This window comes from Orcinus orca, chromosome 11, assembly GCF_937001465.1.
Source record: "Orcinus orca chromosome 11, mOrcOrc1.1, whole genome shotgun sequence".
Classification (NCBI taxonomy): domain Eukaryota; kingdom Metazoa; phylum Chordata; class Mammalia; order Artiodactyla; family Delphinidae; genus Orcinus; species Orcinus orca.
This window is the reverse complement of record NC_064569.1, coordinates 83,426,618-83,440,093: the sequence shown is the minus strand read 5'-3', so window position 1 is coordinate 83,440,093 and position 13,476 is coordinate 83,426,618. Positions and strand designations below refer to the sequence as shown.

Genomic DNA, 13,476 nt, shown 5'->3' with positions numbered 1-13,476 from the left:
TCTGATGATAAAACATATAAGTGAAAACATTCAGCAGACATTAAGAACCTTCTTTGACAGGCACTCACTTCCCCTGCAAAATTTCCATATTGCCTGTGTTTCTTAATGGCCATTCTTGAACTCTCTTCCATTTTAAAACTGCTCCCTGCAGCTTTCCTCAACATGAAGATTTTCTTTTTCTTTCCACTTCTAGCTTTCCTTTCTCTGTACCTCGTGGACACTTGGAGGCTGCAAGGATTTAGCACTGGTCATGCCAGCCTCTTCAGACGCATCTCTGTCTGTAGTTGGGTCTCCATGGTAATGAGAAGCAGAAAGTGCTGAAGTAGCACACTGTGTAAGGACTGGCAGGAGAAAACAGTGCCGTGGCCTGTACAGGAATAGCACTGAATCCCCATGGTGCTGGAGAAGCCAGCAAGAAGCACGCTGTGGCGGAGAGCAGGAGACTCTCAGTTAAGGACGCAGATTCGGCAGATTTATTAGCAGCAGTATTCTAAGATGAACCTAATTTACAGTTAGTGCTCTTTTTCAACTGGAAAAAACATTAAAATTTTTTTCCTTATCTTTTAGGAGGCCGGACGCTCCAGTGCCTGATGGCGAAGGTGAAAAAAATATAGAAGAAAGTTCAGACAGCGAATCTTCTTTTAGTGACTAAGCTTAATGTTGATAACAATTACATATACATGTGTTGGTGCATATTTACATTCTATAAGAAAGAGAACCTGAACTTTAACTCTTAGTCATAAAAGCATCAAATGGCTACATATCCACCACCAAGCTTCCTCTATGTTAAAAAATAAATAAATAAAGCATTTATAATAAGCTGGCAGTATGTCTTGTTACCAAAATAAAGGACCCTGAACTGAAAAGCAGAATCGCCTAAATAAAGTACTCAATATTTGAGGGATGCAGTGAGCATCTAAAATGAAGTCAGTGTGAGTTTAGTGATCAAAAATAGACTCAATGCAAAATAAAAAAGTGAATTTGGCTAAATATTCAATTTTTGTGAACATTTTAGCATGAAAAGTATTATGTACATTTGTATCTTAAGAGTTGTTAAAGAAATTTCTGGCAGAAAGTAATACTGGATTGAAATTTTCTGTGACAGCTGGAAGCTTATATATCATATTTATTGTGGATCTGGAACTTATTGGTAGTATTTATTAGCATGTAAAGCTTTTCACAACTTGGCCATTAGTTCATATACTATCAAAGTTAGATATTCTTATTATATTTATCGTCAAATAGAAATTGAATTGAAAGTAGTTTCAGTGTGGTTCAGAGTGAGCTGATAGCAGAAGTTGAGAAAGGGATGTGATGTGGGGCAAAAGAGGTGTTTGCTGCTGTCTACCCCTTGCCTATTCAGAATTGAGTCCAGTGTTAAGTCTACTTCATTGCCAGATCTTCAGAATGATGACCAGCCACAGTCTGTAGAAGACTACACAGGAGGATTAGCGAGACAAGCTGTAGTTCCTTGTGCTACAACTGAACTCAAGACCAAAACTCATATCCATCATCTCTTTCCTGCATCACCCATTTGAGACTTTCCTTGCTCTCTTCCAGAAATTCAGCAGGTCTAGTTTGGTTGAGTGACCCAGACCTTCATCCCTTCAGAGATGGGCCTTGGTTACTTTGCCCCTTTTAGGCTGTGATTGTCACATTTGTCTGTTTGCTGCTCACACCAGGCATAGAAGCATCAAGAATCACCCCAATGAATCGCCTGAGTTCCAGACACATCCTCCTTGTTTCATTTTGTAATTGTAATCCTAGCTCTCCATGTTAACCAACATATTAACTCCCTTTTCTTGCCTGTTGTCCCACAGACATGAGCAGCCCAACAGAATCAGTTTGGCAGCAGTAGCTTCAGTTCTGTAGAAATCTTACTGTGCTTCTTGATAGAAATGTTCTAGCTTTTTCCTCTTCCCCTGTCTAGGAAACAGGACCTCCAATTCAGCAGAGCCAAAGGTGGTAGGGGGGATGGGAAGCACAATTCTGCAAGTAGGTTACTGAGAATGGTGGTAGGAAGGGCCAGTCCTATTTCTATCCTCTTGGCTCCTAGACCCATAAATTCTAGCAGCTGGGGACATGGAATTACATACTGGCCTTTGGTATAGTGCATGTATCACTTCCTAGAAAATAGCACCCCAGCCCTGCAGGCTGTACCTCTCAGCTGGTGCCTAAGCAGATGCTGTAATAGTCCATTTCATTGTTGTGTTAGATTGACTGCTTCTGGATAATGCTGCATATGATAGGATCATGGATCCAGTAATTCATGTTGCTCTTCATTTACTACAAAATAGTTCCTCAATCTGAGGTAATATAATTCAAGATACCTTATCTGTAATAAGCATTTTTTTTTTTGGCATTCTGTAGACTATCAGATAGTAATGATGACTGAGGTACTGATGGAAGGGAAAACAAGCCTGAATTAAGAACACAGATTAATTACAATAGAAAAGAATTACTTCCTCCTCCAAGGTGGAAGGAAATTAATGTAAACAACTTGCTCCCATGTGGCTAATTTATCTCCTGAAGGAGTGTTACGAGTCATTGGTTTCTGCTGCTGACAGATCACGTGTTCAACAGTGACATAACTCCATCAGCCTTAGACAAAGCTCAAGCTCTCGGGTCTTTGCCTAGCCTCTATCTCTGCCACCATGATTACTTCATTTACGGGTTTGTTGTGTAAGCCTGGAGTGGTAAAGGGCAAGGCTGGTATAAATCTACTGAAGAATCATCCTGTCCACCTAATCTTTGCCTCCTCAGGTTAGTGCTCTTTTATTGACATTCCATGATACAAAAATCTACAAACTTTTCCATAATCAAGACTGTGTTTATCCTTAACTCAGGCCACATCTTTCTCCATCACTCTGAATGACCAAGTGTACTGTTTGAAGTTCTATCAGGAAGATTTTTCATTTTTCCCTTACCACGATCCTTCCAGGCACCTCTGAGAGGAGACAGAGTGGAAGCCAGCCATTTCTGGCTCACACCGAGATAGCAAGCTGGTCTACCCATGAACAAGACCCACATTTTCCTTCTCTGTCATCTGGTATGTTAATATTGCAGAAATAGCCTTACTTCTTCACTTCTCCCTGTCTCCATGCCATTTCCCATAAGATTTTCACTGCCTTCCCACTCTACGTGGAGTTATTCTGCCTCACCTTTGGACTCTGAACTTAGCCGTGTGATTTTCTTTGGGTCAATGGAATGTTAGCAAATTTGATCCAAGCAGAAGCTTGAAAAATACTTGGGTAATTGGTCTTGCCTTCTCTTGTGCCTCTGATATAGAAACATGACTGGGATAGTCTGATGGAGAATGAGAGGTGTGTGGAGCAGAGCTAAGCTGTTCTAGTCACATAGCAGCCAAACCCAAGATGTGAGCGAGCCCAGCCAAGATCAGAAAATCTGCCTAACCAACTCCCAGCTGGCCCTAGATGCCTGAATAATAAATGCTCACTGTTGAGTCACAAAGGTTTTTTGGTTATTTGTTACATAGCATTATTGTAGCAATAAATACTGATAAAACTGACCAAAGGGGATTCCCCATGGATCATAGGAGTAGGTTGAAGGAGATGCATTAGTCCATGAGAGGTAAATGATACGGGAATCTAGTCTACTTGTCCATGTAACTTACATGTGCCCTCTGGACTTGCTCAGGCTTGATCTCAAGTGTATCATTTCCATCAAAATAATGGATTGTTACTGTTACTGTCTGGCCCTATGATATGATGAACCTGATAACACCTAGCTCATGACGGGCAGCTCCAATTAATAACTTGATGTCATATATAAGCAGATTCTCACTTTCTGCCAGGCACAGAGGCATGCCAAGGGTTGCTTTTCAAACAATGATGAGGCAGGCCTTTGTTCTAGAACCTAATGTCTGTACTGTTAATCTTCTGTTGGAGCTTGCCAGAGATGCTATACAATGTTCTACCACAGATATTTGTAGCATCAATGGATAATCAGTCATACAGTCTGAGCAGGAGGGCAGCTCACATCACAGCCTGAGCCTGCTGCAGAGTCCTCTCTCTTGCCCTGGGCCCCACTTGAAACTAGCAGCCCTCTAACTCTCCCCATAAATGGGTGAGAGCAGCATTTAGCTTCAAAAGTCAAAGTCCCCAACACTGTACCTTTTTCTTAATGGTAGAGGGTGCAAGTTCAATAACTTGTCCTTCACTTGGAGGCATGTCCCAGCATCCTCCAGACCATTGGACCCCTAAAATCCACAGGGGTCCAAATCTTCCATCCTCCCACTTTAACTGAGGGACAGTGATGACATTTTAGATCACTCGATATCAAGTCTATTCAGTGCGCTCTTATCCAACTACCTTTGAAAGGATTGCATTGTACAGTTACTTTAATAAGTGGCTTATGGTACTTCAGAGAAAGAGTGGGCAGATATTTATTCTATATGCTTGTAGTGACATAAGTAGCATTTTTCAAAGGGCATTGGTCCCCTTTTCAATTGATGAACATGAAATGATAGTTACAGGATAACACTTCTGCATTATAGCAGTTGACATCAACTTTTTGCTCTCTGGTTCTTGCTTTTTTGGATAAAACTGCACCCTAGTCTACTGCCTTCTACCTTGAACATGAGCTACACTGTGCTCCCTGAACACCAAGGAACCTTGGTTGCCACTTCAGCCTTGCTGCTACTTTGCCAATGATGGTTGGAATACCACTACCTGCCTCCTGCCATTATAGAATTCTATCATCTCAATTAATATTAGAGAGCCCAATTCTGTGGCATCATTTCCTACTGTGAATCCTGGTCTAGATACCACTAATTTTCTCAAATATATTGTTGCCATTCTCATTAGTACAATCTTTACGGCCTTAGTAAAGAGAGTGTTCTCCGGGCTCTGCCTGGGAAAGTAATAGGTTGGTTCTCTTGACACATGACATAAATCCATTCTAACATTCCCACCTCTCTGAGCCACTGACCTCTTTTTAATTACTTTGACAAGGCAATTCCAGCGTCTCCATCTCATTTAGTGTAGGCCATGAAGATTCAAGAAGCCATCCCAACAGCCTATTAACACCAAGTGTCCTTGCCAGGATGTTAAATCTTGAGTCATAAGAGAGTGCTCCCATGTCAATAAACTCTCCTCTATCCAGTCTAATATTCTGCCACTCTGGTCCAGCACATTCAAGATCTATTCCCACACATATTCTTTAAATTCCTGCCAGTAATGATTAGCCAGTTCCTAAAATTCTTTCAGTAAAGCTATCTCTTCCCAGATCAAGAACTATATTTTCTCTCTCAGCTAAACTTGGCATTAGTTATTCTTCTCATGGCAATGGGAGGAAACAAGTTCAATCTTGAGGTAGTAAGAGTCATCTTACAAAACATCTACTTTAGGTGAACACTGTGTATGGCCTCCAGGTAAGGGGAGGCTGCTTTCCTCTAGAGAGGGAGAAAGCTGCTTTGGCTGGTGTGGAAGGTTCAGAGAAAACCAGGAATTCAAGCTCCTCAAGCATATCCACCCAAATTTTCTCATCTCAAGTCTCCGTCTCTCTCCTCTGATACCAGGGCTGTGACACTAGCAAAGGAGACTTGTGGAGGCTGCACATTTTATCTCCTTTGCAGCTCTGCCACCCTTACAGTTGCACTCTGAGCCTGATTTTCACTACAGAAGTCCTACGGCTAAGGAGATAATGGTCTCTTTAAATACTGCCAAGGTGACCTTTTGGCTTTCAGTGTGCCCTAAGATGATAGTTGGCTGATCTGAGTTTGTTACTTACTTCCTTTTTTCAAGGCTTTCAAGGCAGATAACAAATGCTAACCAATTCCACAATCCTTTGCCCCCCAAACCATTCTAGTGACAGAACTACTGGATAACCCATTTCTTCTTGTCCCATTCCATCACAGGTGAGATTCCTAGGCATTGTGATGCAGACCAGGGATTACCACCATCCTGCTTATCCTAGCAATAAGGTAAGTGATCCCATTGCAGAATCCCATCCTAATGATCTGCTTTCAAGGATCACTCTCATACCAAAGTCATATGTTATATTCCTCCTAAAACAGACTTTGAGACAAACATTTGGGTGCAAGTAGATGATTTGTGAACTAATCCCAGGAAGCAGGAGTAAGAGAGCAGGAAGAATGAGAGAGGGAAGAAAATGTAACACGAGGATATTATCAAGATTGCCATTGTGAATGCTTGGGAGTTGATTCCAGGACCAGCACCTCTTTAGAAATGAGCAGGTGCTTCTCAGAACCATCCACCAGAAGGACTAGAGGCTAGATCACATGTCCACTATCCCTGGACCCACTGGTTGAGGACATTTCTCGTCTACACTTAGGGGATACATTTGCATTTAGGCCTCGGGGCCTCCCATGGCCTAGAAAAGGACACTTTGTCAGTAAGTGGAGAGATGGGGCACTCATATGAGGTGAGTTATTGTCACTAAAAGGTGCAGCTCTATTTACAATAGCCCGGAGATGGAAACAACCTAAGTGCCCATCATCGGATGAATGGATAAAGAAGATGTGGCACATATATACAATGGAATATTACTCAGCCATAAAAAGAAACGAAATTGAGCTATTTGTAATGAGGTGGATAGACCTAGAGTCTGTCATACAGAGTGAAGTAAGTCAGAAAGAAAAAGACAAATACCGTATGCTAACACATATATATGGAATTTAAGAAAACAAAATGTCATGAAGAACCTAGGGGTAAGGCAGGAATAAAGATGCAGACCTCCTAGAGAACGGACTTGAGGTTATGGGGAGGGGGAAGGGTGAGCTGTGACAGGGCGAGAGAGAGTCATGGACATATACACACTAACAAACGTAGCAAGGTAGATAGCTAGTTGGAAGCAGCCGCATGGCACAGGGATATTGGCTTGGTGCTTTGTGACAGCCTGGAGGGGTGGGATAGGGAGGGTGGGAGGGAGGGAGACGCAAGAGGGAAGAGATATGGGAACATATGTATATGTGTAACTGATTCACTTTGTTATAAAGCAGAAACTAACACACCATTGTAAAGCAATTATACCCCAATAAAGATGTTAAAAAAAAAAAAAAGAAAGAAATAAAAAGGTGAGTCTGAGATTGAGGTGAACTGTCGACTACAGCTGTGGCTGAAATCCAAGATGGTTCTAGGAAAGAGTTGCAGGGCACCACTAGAAGCATCAGCTACAGGTTCCAAAACACCAAACTTACCTGAACTTACCTTTATTTAAAATGTATAATTTTCTTCTTGGATATAAAGACAAAGTGGATGGTAAGCCAGACTCAAGATTTCCAGAACATTTTCATCAAAATTTTTAGTTTTAAAAGTCTTCCAAGAATGAGCAAAGGATAAACAATGGCTAAATCTATATCTTTATAGTATGTTGTAATTATAATATGATTTTTAAAGGTTTCCTTTTAAACATACCCCACAGAGTTCCTCTGTGAAACTTTTATATCTGAACTAGCGCATGGCTCCCATTAAAGAATAAATTGTGTCCGTGTGCTGGTGAAGAGTGCCCAGACAACGTAACGTTCAGTAAAACTGCTTTGTTTCTGATCAAGTTCTTCCCCAAAACAAGCTTGATTTCCAGAATTCGTGAAGAGCTTAAATTCCATAATTTAATGCTGTGCTTTAAACAGCTGCTGCAATGATGCCAAGGTGTCTTTTCAAAAACATTCAATTTTACCTTTCTTGTTAGTAAGATTAATAAACAGTAGGAATGATACTAAAGCAAGTGTCACTCTGACTTTGATTTCGGATAGATAGCTTTAAATAAAACATTTATCTTCCTTTGGAGCATGGAGTGTAAAGATTTTATCTGTGACTCCATTTCTTCGCTTCCCCAAACAGTATTATTTTCAATTGGCAGCTTACAAGTAAATAAATTTGGAAAAAACTCATTTTACAATATCTACAAATTATTTACTAGGCATCTGGGTATACTTATGTTTAAATTAATATAATTAGATTAAAGCACCTTAAAAGTAAATACTTTGTTTCACAGTTAACATCGCAAACTTTTTTTTCACAGTAAGTCCTAAGTATTGGAATAATAGCATTCTAGAAGAAATCTTAGCAAAATGTCTAGTCTGATTGCCTCATTTTTACCAGTGAATGAATTGAAGCCCAGAGGAGTCGAATGATTCCCTCAAATGTAAGAAAGAAAAGAGGTTTATTCATATAAACAAAAGTGCTTAATCTATCAGTAATATTCTTATCTTAAATATTAATACTATTAGTTATTCATACAAAAGCAAATTACTTAAAATTTCAGTAATCTTATTAAAATTTCACATTGTAATCTTCAACATAGAGTTGTGAAACAAATTTTATACTTAAGGATATTCTAACATCAGTATTTCAGTTTTTTCACTTATATTAAAATATGTGACCCTGTGGCAATCAAATAAAGCTACTTCTACATTTTCTTAGGGACATCTTAACCATACTGGTTTATACATTGCTATACTGTCATTCTAGTTTTCCAAATCAAACCTTAGAAAATTCTAAGAACCTGGCAGTATAGTTTTCTTTTTTTTCATAAATTTATTTATTTTTGGCTGCATTGGGTCTTCATTGCTGTGTGCGGGCTTTCTCTAGTTGCGGTGAGCAGGGGCTACTCTTTGTTGCGGTGCACGGGCTTCTCATTGCGGTGGCTTCTCATTGCGGAGCACGGGCTCTAGGTGCACGGGCTTCAGTAATTGTGGCTTGTGGGCTCAGTAGTTGTGGCTCGCAGGCTCTAAAGCACAGGCTCAGTAGTTGTGGCGCATGGGCTTAGTGGCTCCGGGGCATGTGGGATCTTCCCAGACCAGGGATCGAACCCGTGACCCCTGCATTGGCAGGCAGACTCTCAACCACTGTGCCACCAGGGAAGTCCTGGCAGCATAGTTTTTAAATGGCCTATGTAAACACACAGTACCTAGATAGCAAAATTTTTAAAACCCCAAGGGTAAAATCTATAACAAAATTCCATGAAAGATACAAACTATCAAAAATCACTCCAAAAGAAATAAATAATTTGAACAGCCTTATATTTACAGAAGAAATTGAACTTACAGTTAAAAACATTCCCATAAAGAAAACTGGACACCCACATGGATTCATTGATGAATCCTACCAAACATTTAAGGAAGAAATAATGCCAGTTCTACACAAACTCTTCCAGAACACTGGAAAGGGAAAACTACCTCTATGAGACCAACATTAATAGGATACCAAAAGCAGACAGACATGACAATAAAAGAAAATTATAGACTAATATCCTTCATGAAAACAGAGGTAAATATTCTTTAAAATGTCTTAACAAATTGAATCTGACATCATAGAAGATGTACAGATGTCCAATAAAAATATGAAAATTGCTCATCATCATGTATCATTAGGGAATTGCAAATTAAAACAACAATGTGATTATACCACATACCTATTAGAATGACTAAAATCCAAAATACTGATAATACTAAATTCCGGGAAGGATGCAGATTAACAGTAACCCTCATTCATTGCTGATGAGAATGCAATATATTACAACCCCTTTGAAAAACAGCTTGGCATTTTCTTACAAAGCTAAACGTAGTTTTATCATACAGCAAGCATGCTCCTAGATATTTACCCATGAATGTTTATAGCAGCTTTATTCATAATTCCCCAAACTGGAAGTAACCAAGGTTTCTTTCAATAGGTAAATGAATAAACAAACTCTAATATATTTATACAATGGAATATTGTTTGGCAGTAATAAGAAGTGAATTACCAAACCATGGAAAGACACAGAGGAACATTAAATGTATGTTTCTAAGTGAAAGAAAGCCAGTCTAAAAACACTACATGTTATGTGATTTAAACTATATGACATTTTGGAGAAGGCAAAATTACAAAGATAGTAAAAGATCATTAGTTGTCAGGATATGAGGGGAGGGAAGGTAGGACTGAACAGGTGAAGCACAGGGCATTCTTAGGGTAATTAAACTATTCTGTATGAAACTGTGATGATGGACACATACCATTATTTATTTCTCAAAATCCATAGAACTATATAACATAGAGTGAACTTAATATAAACTATGGACTAGTTAATGATAATATATCAATACTGGTTCATTAATTGTAACAAAAAATTGTTTTGTTAATTATAACAAATTAGTCACTTTAATGCAAGATGTTAATAATAGGGGAAACCGAGAGGGTGGGTTGTGAAGTGGAGTGTGTATCTGAAATTTCTATACTGTTCGCTCAGGTATTCTATAAATGTAAAATTGTACTAAAAAAATATTTTTTAAAAAACAATACATTGGACTTCCCTGGGGGTGCAGTGGTTAAGAATCTGCCTGCCAACGTAGGGGACACAGGTTAGAACCCTGGTCCGGGAAGATCCCACATGCCGCGGAGCAACTAAGCCCGTGCACCACAACTACTGGGCCTGTGCTCTAGAGCCCACGAGCCACAACTGCTGAGCCTGCGTGCCACAACTACTGAAGCCCGTGTGCCTAGAGCCCGTGATCTGCAACAAGAGAAGCCCACGCACCGCAAGGAAGAGTAGCCCCCACTCGCAGCAACTAGAGAAAGCCCGCATGCAGCAATGAAGACCCAACACAACCAAAATTAAATAAATTAAAACAAACAAACAAACAAACAAAAACAATACATTATGTCCAAGTGGAATTTATCCCAGGAATGCAAGGTTGGATTAACACTAAAAAATCAATTAATGTAATTTATCATATTAAAAAACTAGAAGAAAAACCATATAATCATCTCAACAGAAAGCACATTTGACAAAATTCAACATCCATTCCTGATAAAAATTCTCAACATAGTAAAAATGAACTTCCTCAACCTGATAAAAAGTGTCTACAAAAACCCGACAGCTAACATGACTTAATGGTGAAAGGCTGAATACTTTTCCCCTAAGATTAGGGAACAAGACAACAATGTCTACTCTTACCACTTCTATTCAACATGCCACTGGAGATTCTAATCAATAAGATAAGGCAAGAAAGGAAATAAAAGTCATACAGATTGTAAAGAAGTAAAACTATTTTTACTCACAGATGACATCATTATCTGTGTAGACAATCCATTGGAATATATCAAAACAGCTACCAGAACTAATAAGTGAGTTTAACAAGGTTGAAGGATACAAGATCAATATACAAAAATCAATTGTATTATTATATACTATCAATGAACAATTTTAAATTACCATTTACAATAGCATCAAAAACCATGAAATCCTTAGGGATAAATCTACCCAAATATATGAAATACAGGTATACTGAAAACTACAAAACATTGCTGAGAGAAACTAAAGAAGACCTAAATAAATAAAGTGATTTACTGTGTCCATGGATTGGAAGACTGTGTTGTTAAGATGTCAGGTCTTACCAAACTGATCAATATCTTAAAAACAATCCCATAAAAAAATCCCCAAAAGCTTTCTTTTAAATAAAAATTGCCCAACTGATTCTAAAATTCATTTGGAAATGCACAAAACCTAGAATATCCAGACCAACTTTAAAGAGAACAAGGTTGAGGCTTCCCTGGTGGCACAGTGGTTGAGAGTCCGCCTGCCGATGCAGGGGACACGGGTTCGTGCCCCGGTCCGGGAAGATCCCACATGCCGCGGAGCAGCTGGGCCCGTGAGCCATGGCCGCTGGGCCTGCGCGTCCAGAGCCTGTGCTCCGCAATGGGAGAGGCCACAACAGTGAGAGGCCCGCATACCCGGAAAAAAAAAAAAAATCCAACTTAAAAAGATGAGCAAAAGATTTGATCAGATACTCCATCAAAAAAAAAGGATACAAGAGAGTGAAGTAAGTCAGAAAGAGAAAGACAAATACCGTATGCTAACACATATATATGGAATTTAAGAAAAAATGTCATGAAGAGCCTAGGGGTAAGACAGGAATAAAGACACAGACCTACTAGAGAATGGACTTGAGGACATAGGGAGGGGGAAGGGTAAGCTGTGACAAAGTGAGAGAGTGGCATGGACATATATACACTACCAAACGTAAAATAGATAGCTAGTGGGAAGCAGCCGCATAGCACAGGGCAATCAGCTCGGTGCTTTGTGACCACCTAGAGGGGTGGGATAGGGAGGGTAGGAGGGAGGGAGACGCAAGAGGGAAGAGATATGGGAACATATGTATATGTATAACTGATTCACTTAGTTATAAAGCAGAAACTAACACACCATTGTAAAGCAATTATACTCCAATAAAGATGTAAAAAAAACCCAAAAAACCAGGATACAGATGACGAAAGCACATGAAAAGATACACACAACATAAGTCATTAGGAAAATGCAAATTAAAACCACATCAAGATATTACTATACACCTATTAGAGTGGCTAAAATTTGAAATCCTGACAATACCATTGGTGAGGATGTGGAGGATTTGAGGGAAAGTTTATACATAAATAAATAAAATCAGTGAAGATTCTACATACATATAATAGGAGTTCAAGAAAGGAAAACCATGCAGTGTGACAAATTACAAAAAGTACAATTCAAGAAAACGTTCCTAAAATAAAAAGGATTGTATATTGAAATTGTATATTGAGAAGGCACACTATATGTATCTGAGAAAGTAGACCCAGAACAGCTAATAAATATCAAGATATATTTCATTAAACCTATTGGACAATAAAAAGAAAGAAGAAAATTCTTTGGGCTTCTAGCCAAAAATGACCAAGTCACTTCTATATGAAATAACATTAGATTGTCATAAACCTTTTTAATAGCAATAGTTTATGCTGAAAAACAATGGCATAATATATTTAAAATACCCAAAGAGGCTTCCTTGGTGGCTCATCCACCTGCCGATGCAGGGGACACAGGTTCGAGCTCTGGTCTGGGAAGATCCCACATGCCATAGAGCAACTAAGCCCGTGCACCACAGCTGCTGAGCCTGCACTCTAGAGCCCGCGAGCCACAACTACTGAGCCCATGTGCCGCAACTACTGAAGCCCGCATGCCTAGAGCCCGTGCTCCGCAACAAGAGAAGTCACTGCAATAAGAAGCCCACGCACCACAATGAAGAGTAGTCCCCACCCTCCACAACTAGAGAAAGCCCGCGCACAGCAACGAAGACCCAAGCAGCCAAAAATAAATAAATAAAATAAATAAATGTATTTTAAAAATAAATAAAATACCCAAAGAAAGAAAATGTGAGCTAAAGATTTTACATCCAGGCAAACTGGATATAAATTTTTAAAAAATATTTTATTTTATTTTATTTGCTTCGTTGGGTCTTCATTGCTGTGCACGGACTTTCTCTAGTTGCAGCTAGCGGGGGCTTCTCTTCGTTGCGGTGTGTGGGCTTCTCATTGTGACAGCTTCTCTTGTTGCATAGCATGAGCTCTAGGCACGCGGGCTTCAGTAGTTGTGGCACATGGGCTCAGTAGTTGTGGCTCGTGGGCTCTAGAGCGCAGGCTCAGCAGCTGTGACACACGGGCTTAGTTGCTCTATGGCATGTGGGATCTTCCCAGACCAGGGCTCGAA

General features: G+C 39.6%; 1 protein-coding gene and 2 long non-coding RNA genes across 4 annotated transcripts in view; all 3 read left to right on the top strand.

The window, feature by feature from the left end:
• WASHC3 (WASH complex subunit 3) overlaps positions 1–819 on the top strand; it is a 53,427-nt gene extending 52,608 nt beyond the window's left edge. For both annotated transcript variants that reach the window (XR_007470247.1, XM_004269460.4), the window contains one exon: positions 568–819. Coding sequence is in view for 1 of the 2 variants with exons in the window: in XM_004269460.4 (XP_004269508.1) it covers positions 568–652 (85 nt within the window). In the remaining variant the exon portion in view is untranslated. The remainder of the gene's footprint in view (positions 1–567) is intronic.
• Positions 1–13,476, top strand: part of LOC125960514 (uncharacterized) — a 234,738-nt gene that overhangs the window by 139,363 nt on the left and 81,899 nt on the right. The window lies entirely within an intron of this gene.
• The window catches only part of LOC117201145 (uncharacterized), a 66,487-nt gene continuing 60,227 nt past the window's right edge, over positions 7,217–13,476 (top strand). Inside the window, exon 1 of the long non-coding RNA XR_007470249.1 lies at positions 7,217–7,241. This is a non-coding gene — a long non-coding RNA (uncharacterized LOC117201145). The remainder of the gene's footprint in view (positions 7,242–13,476) is intronic.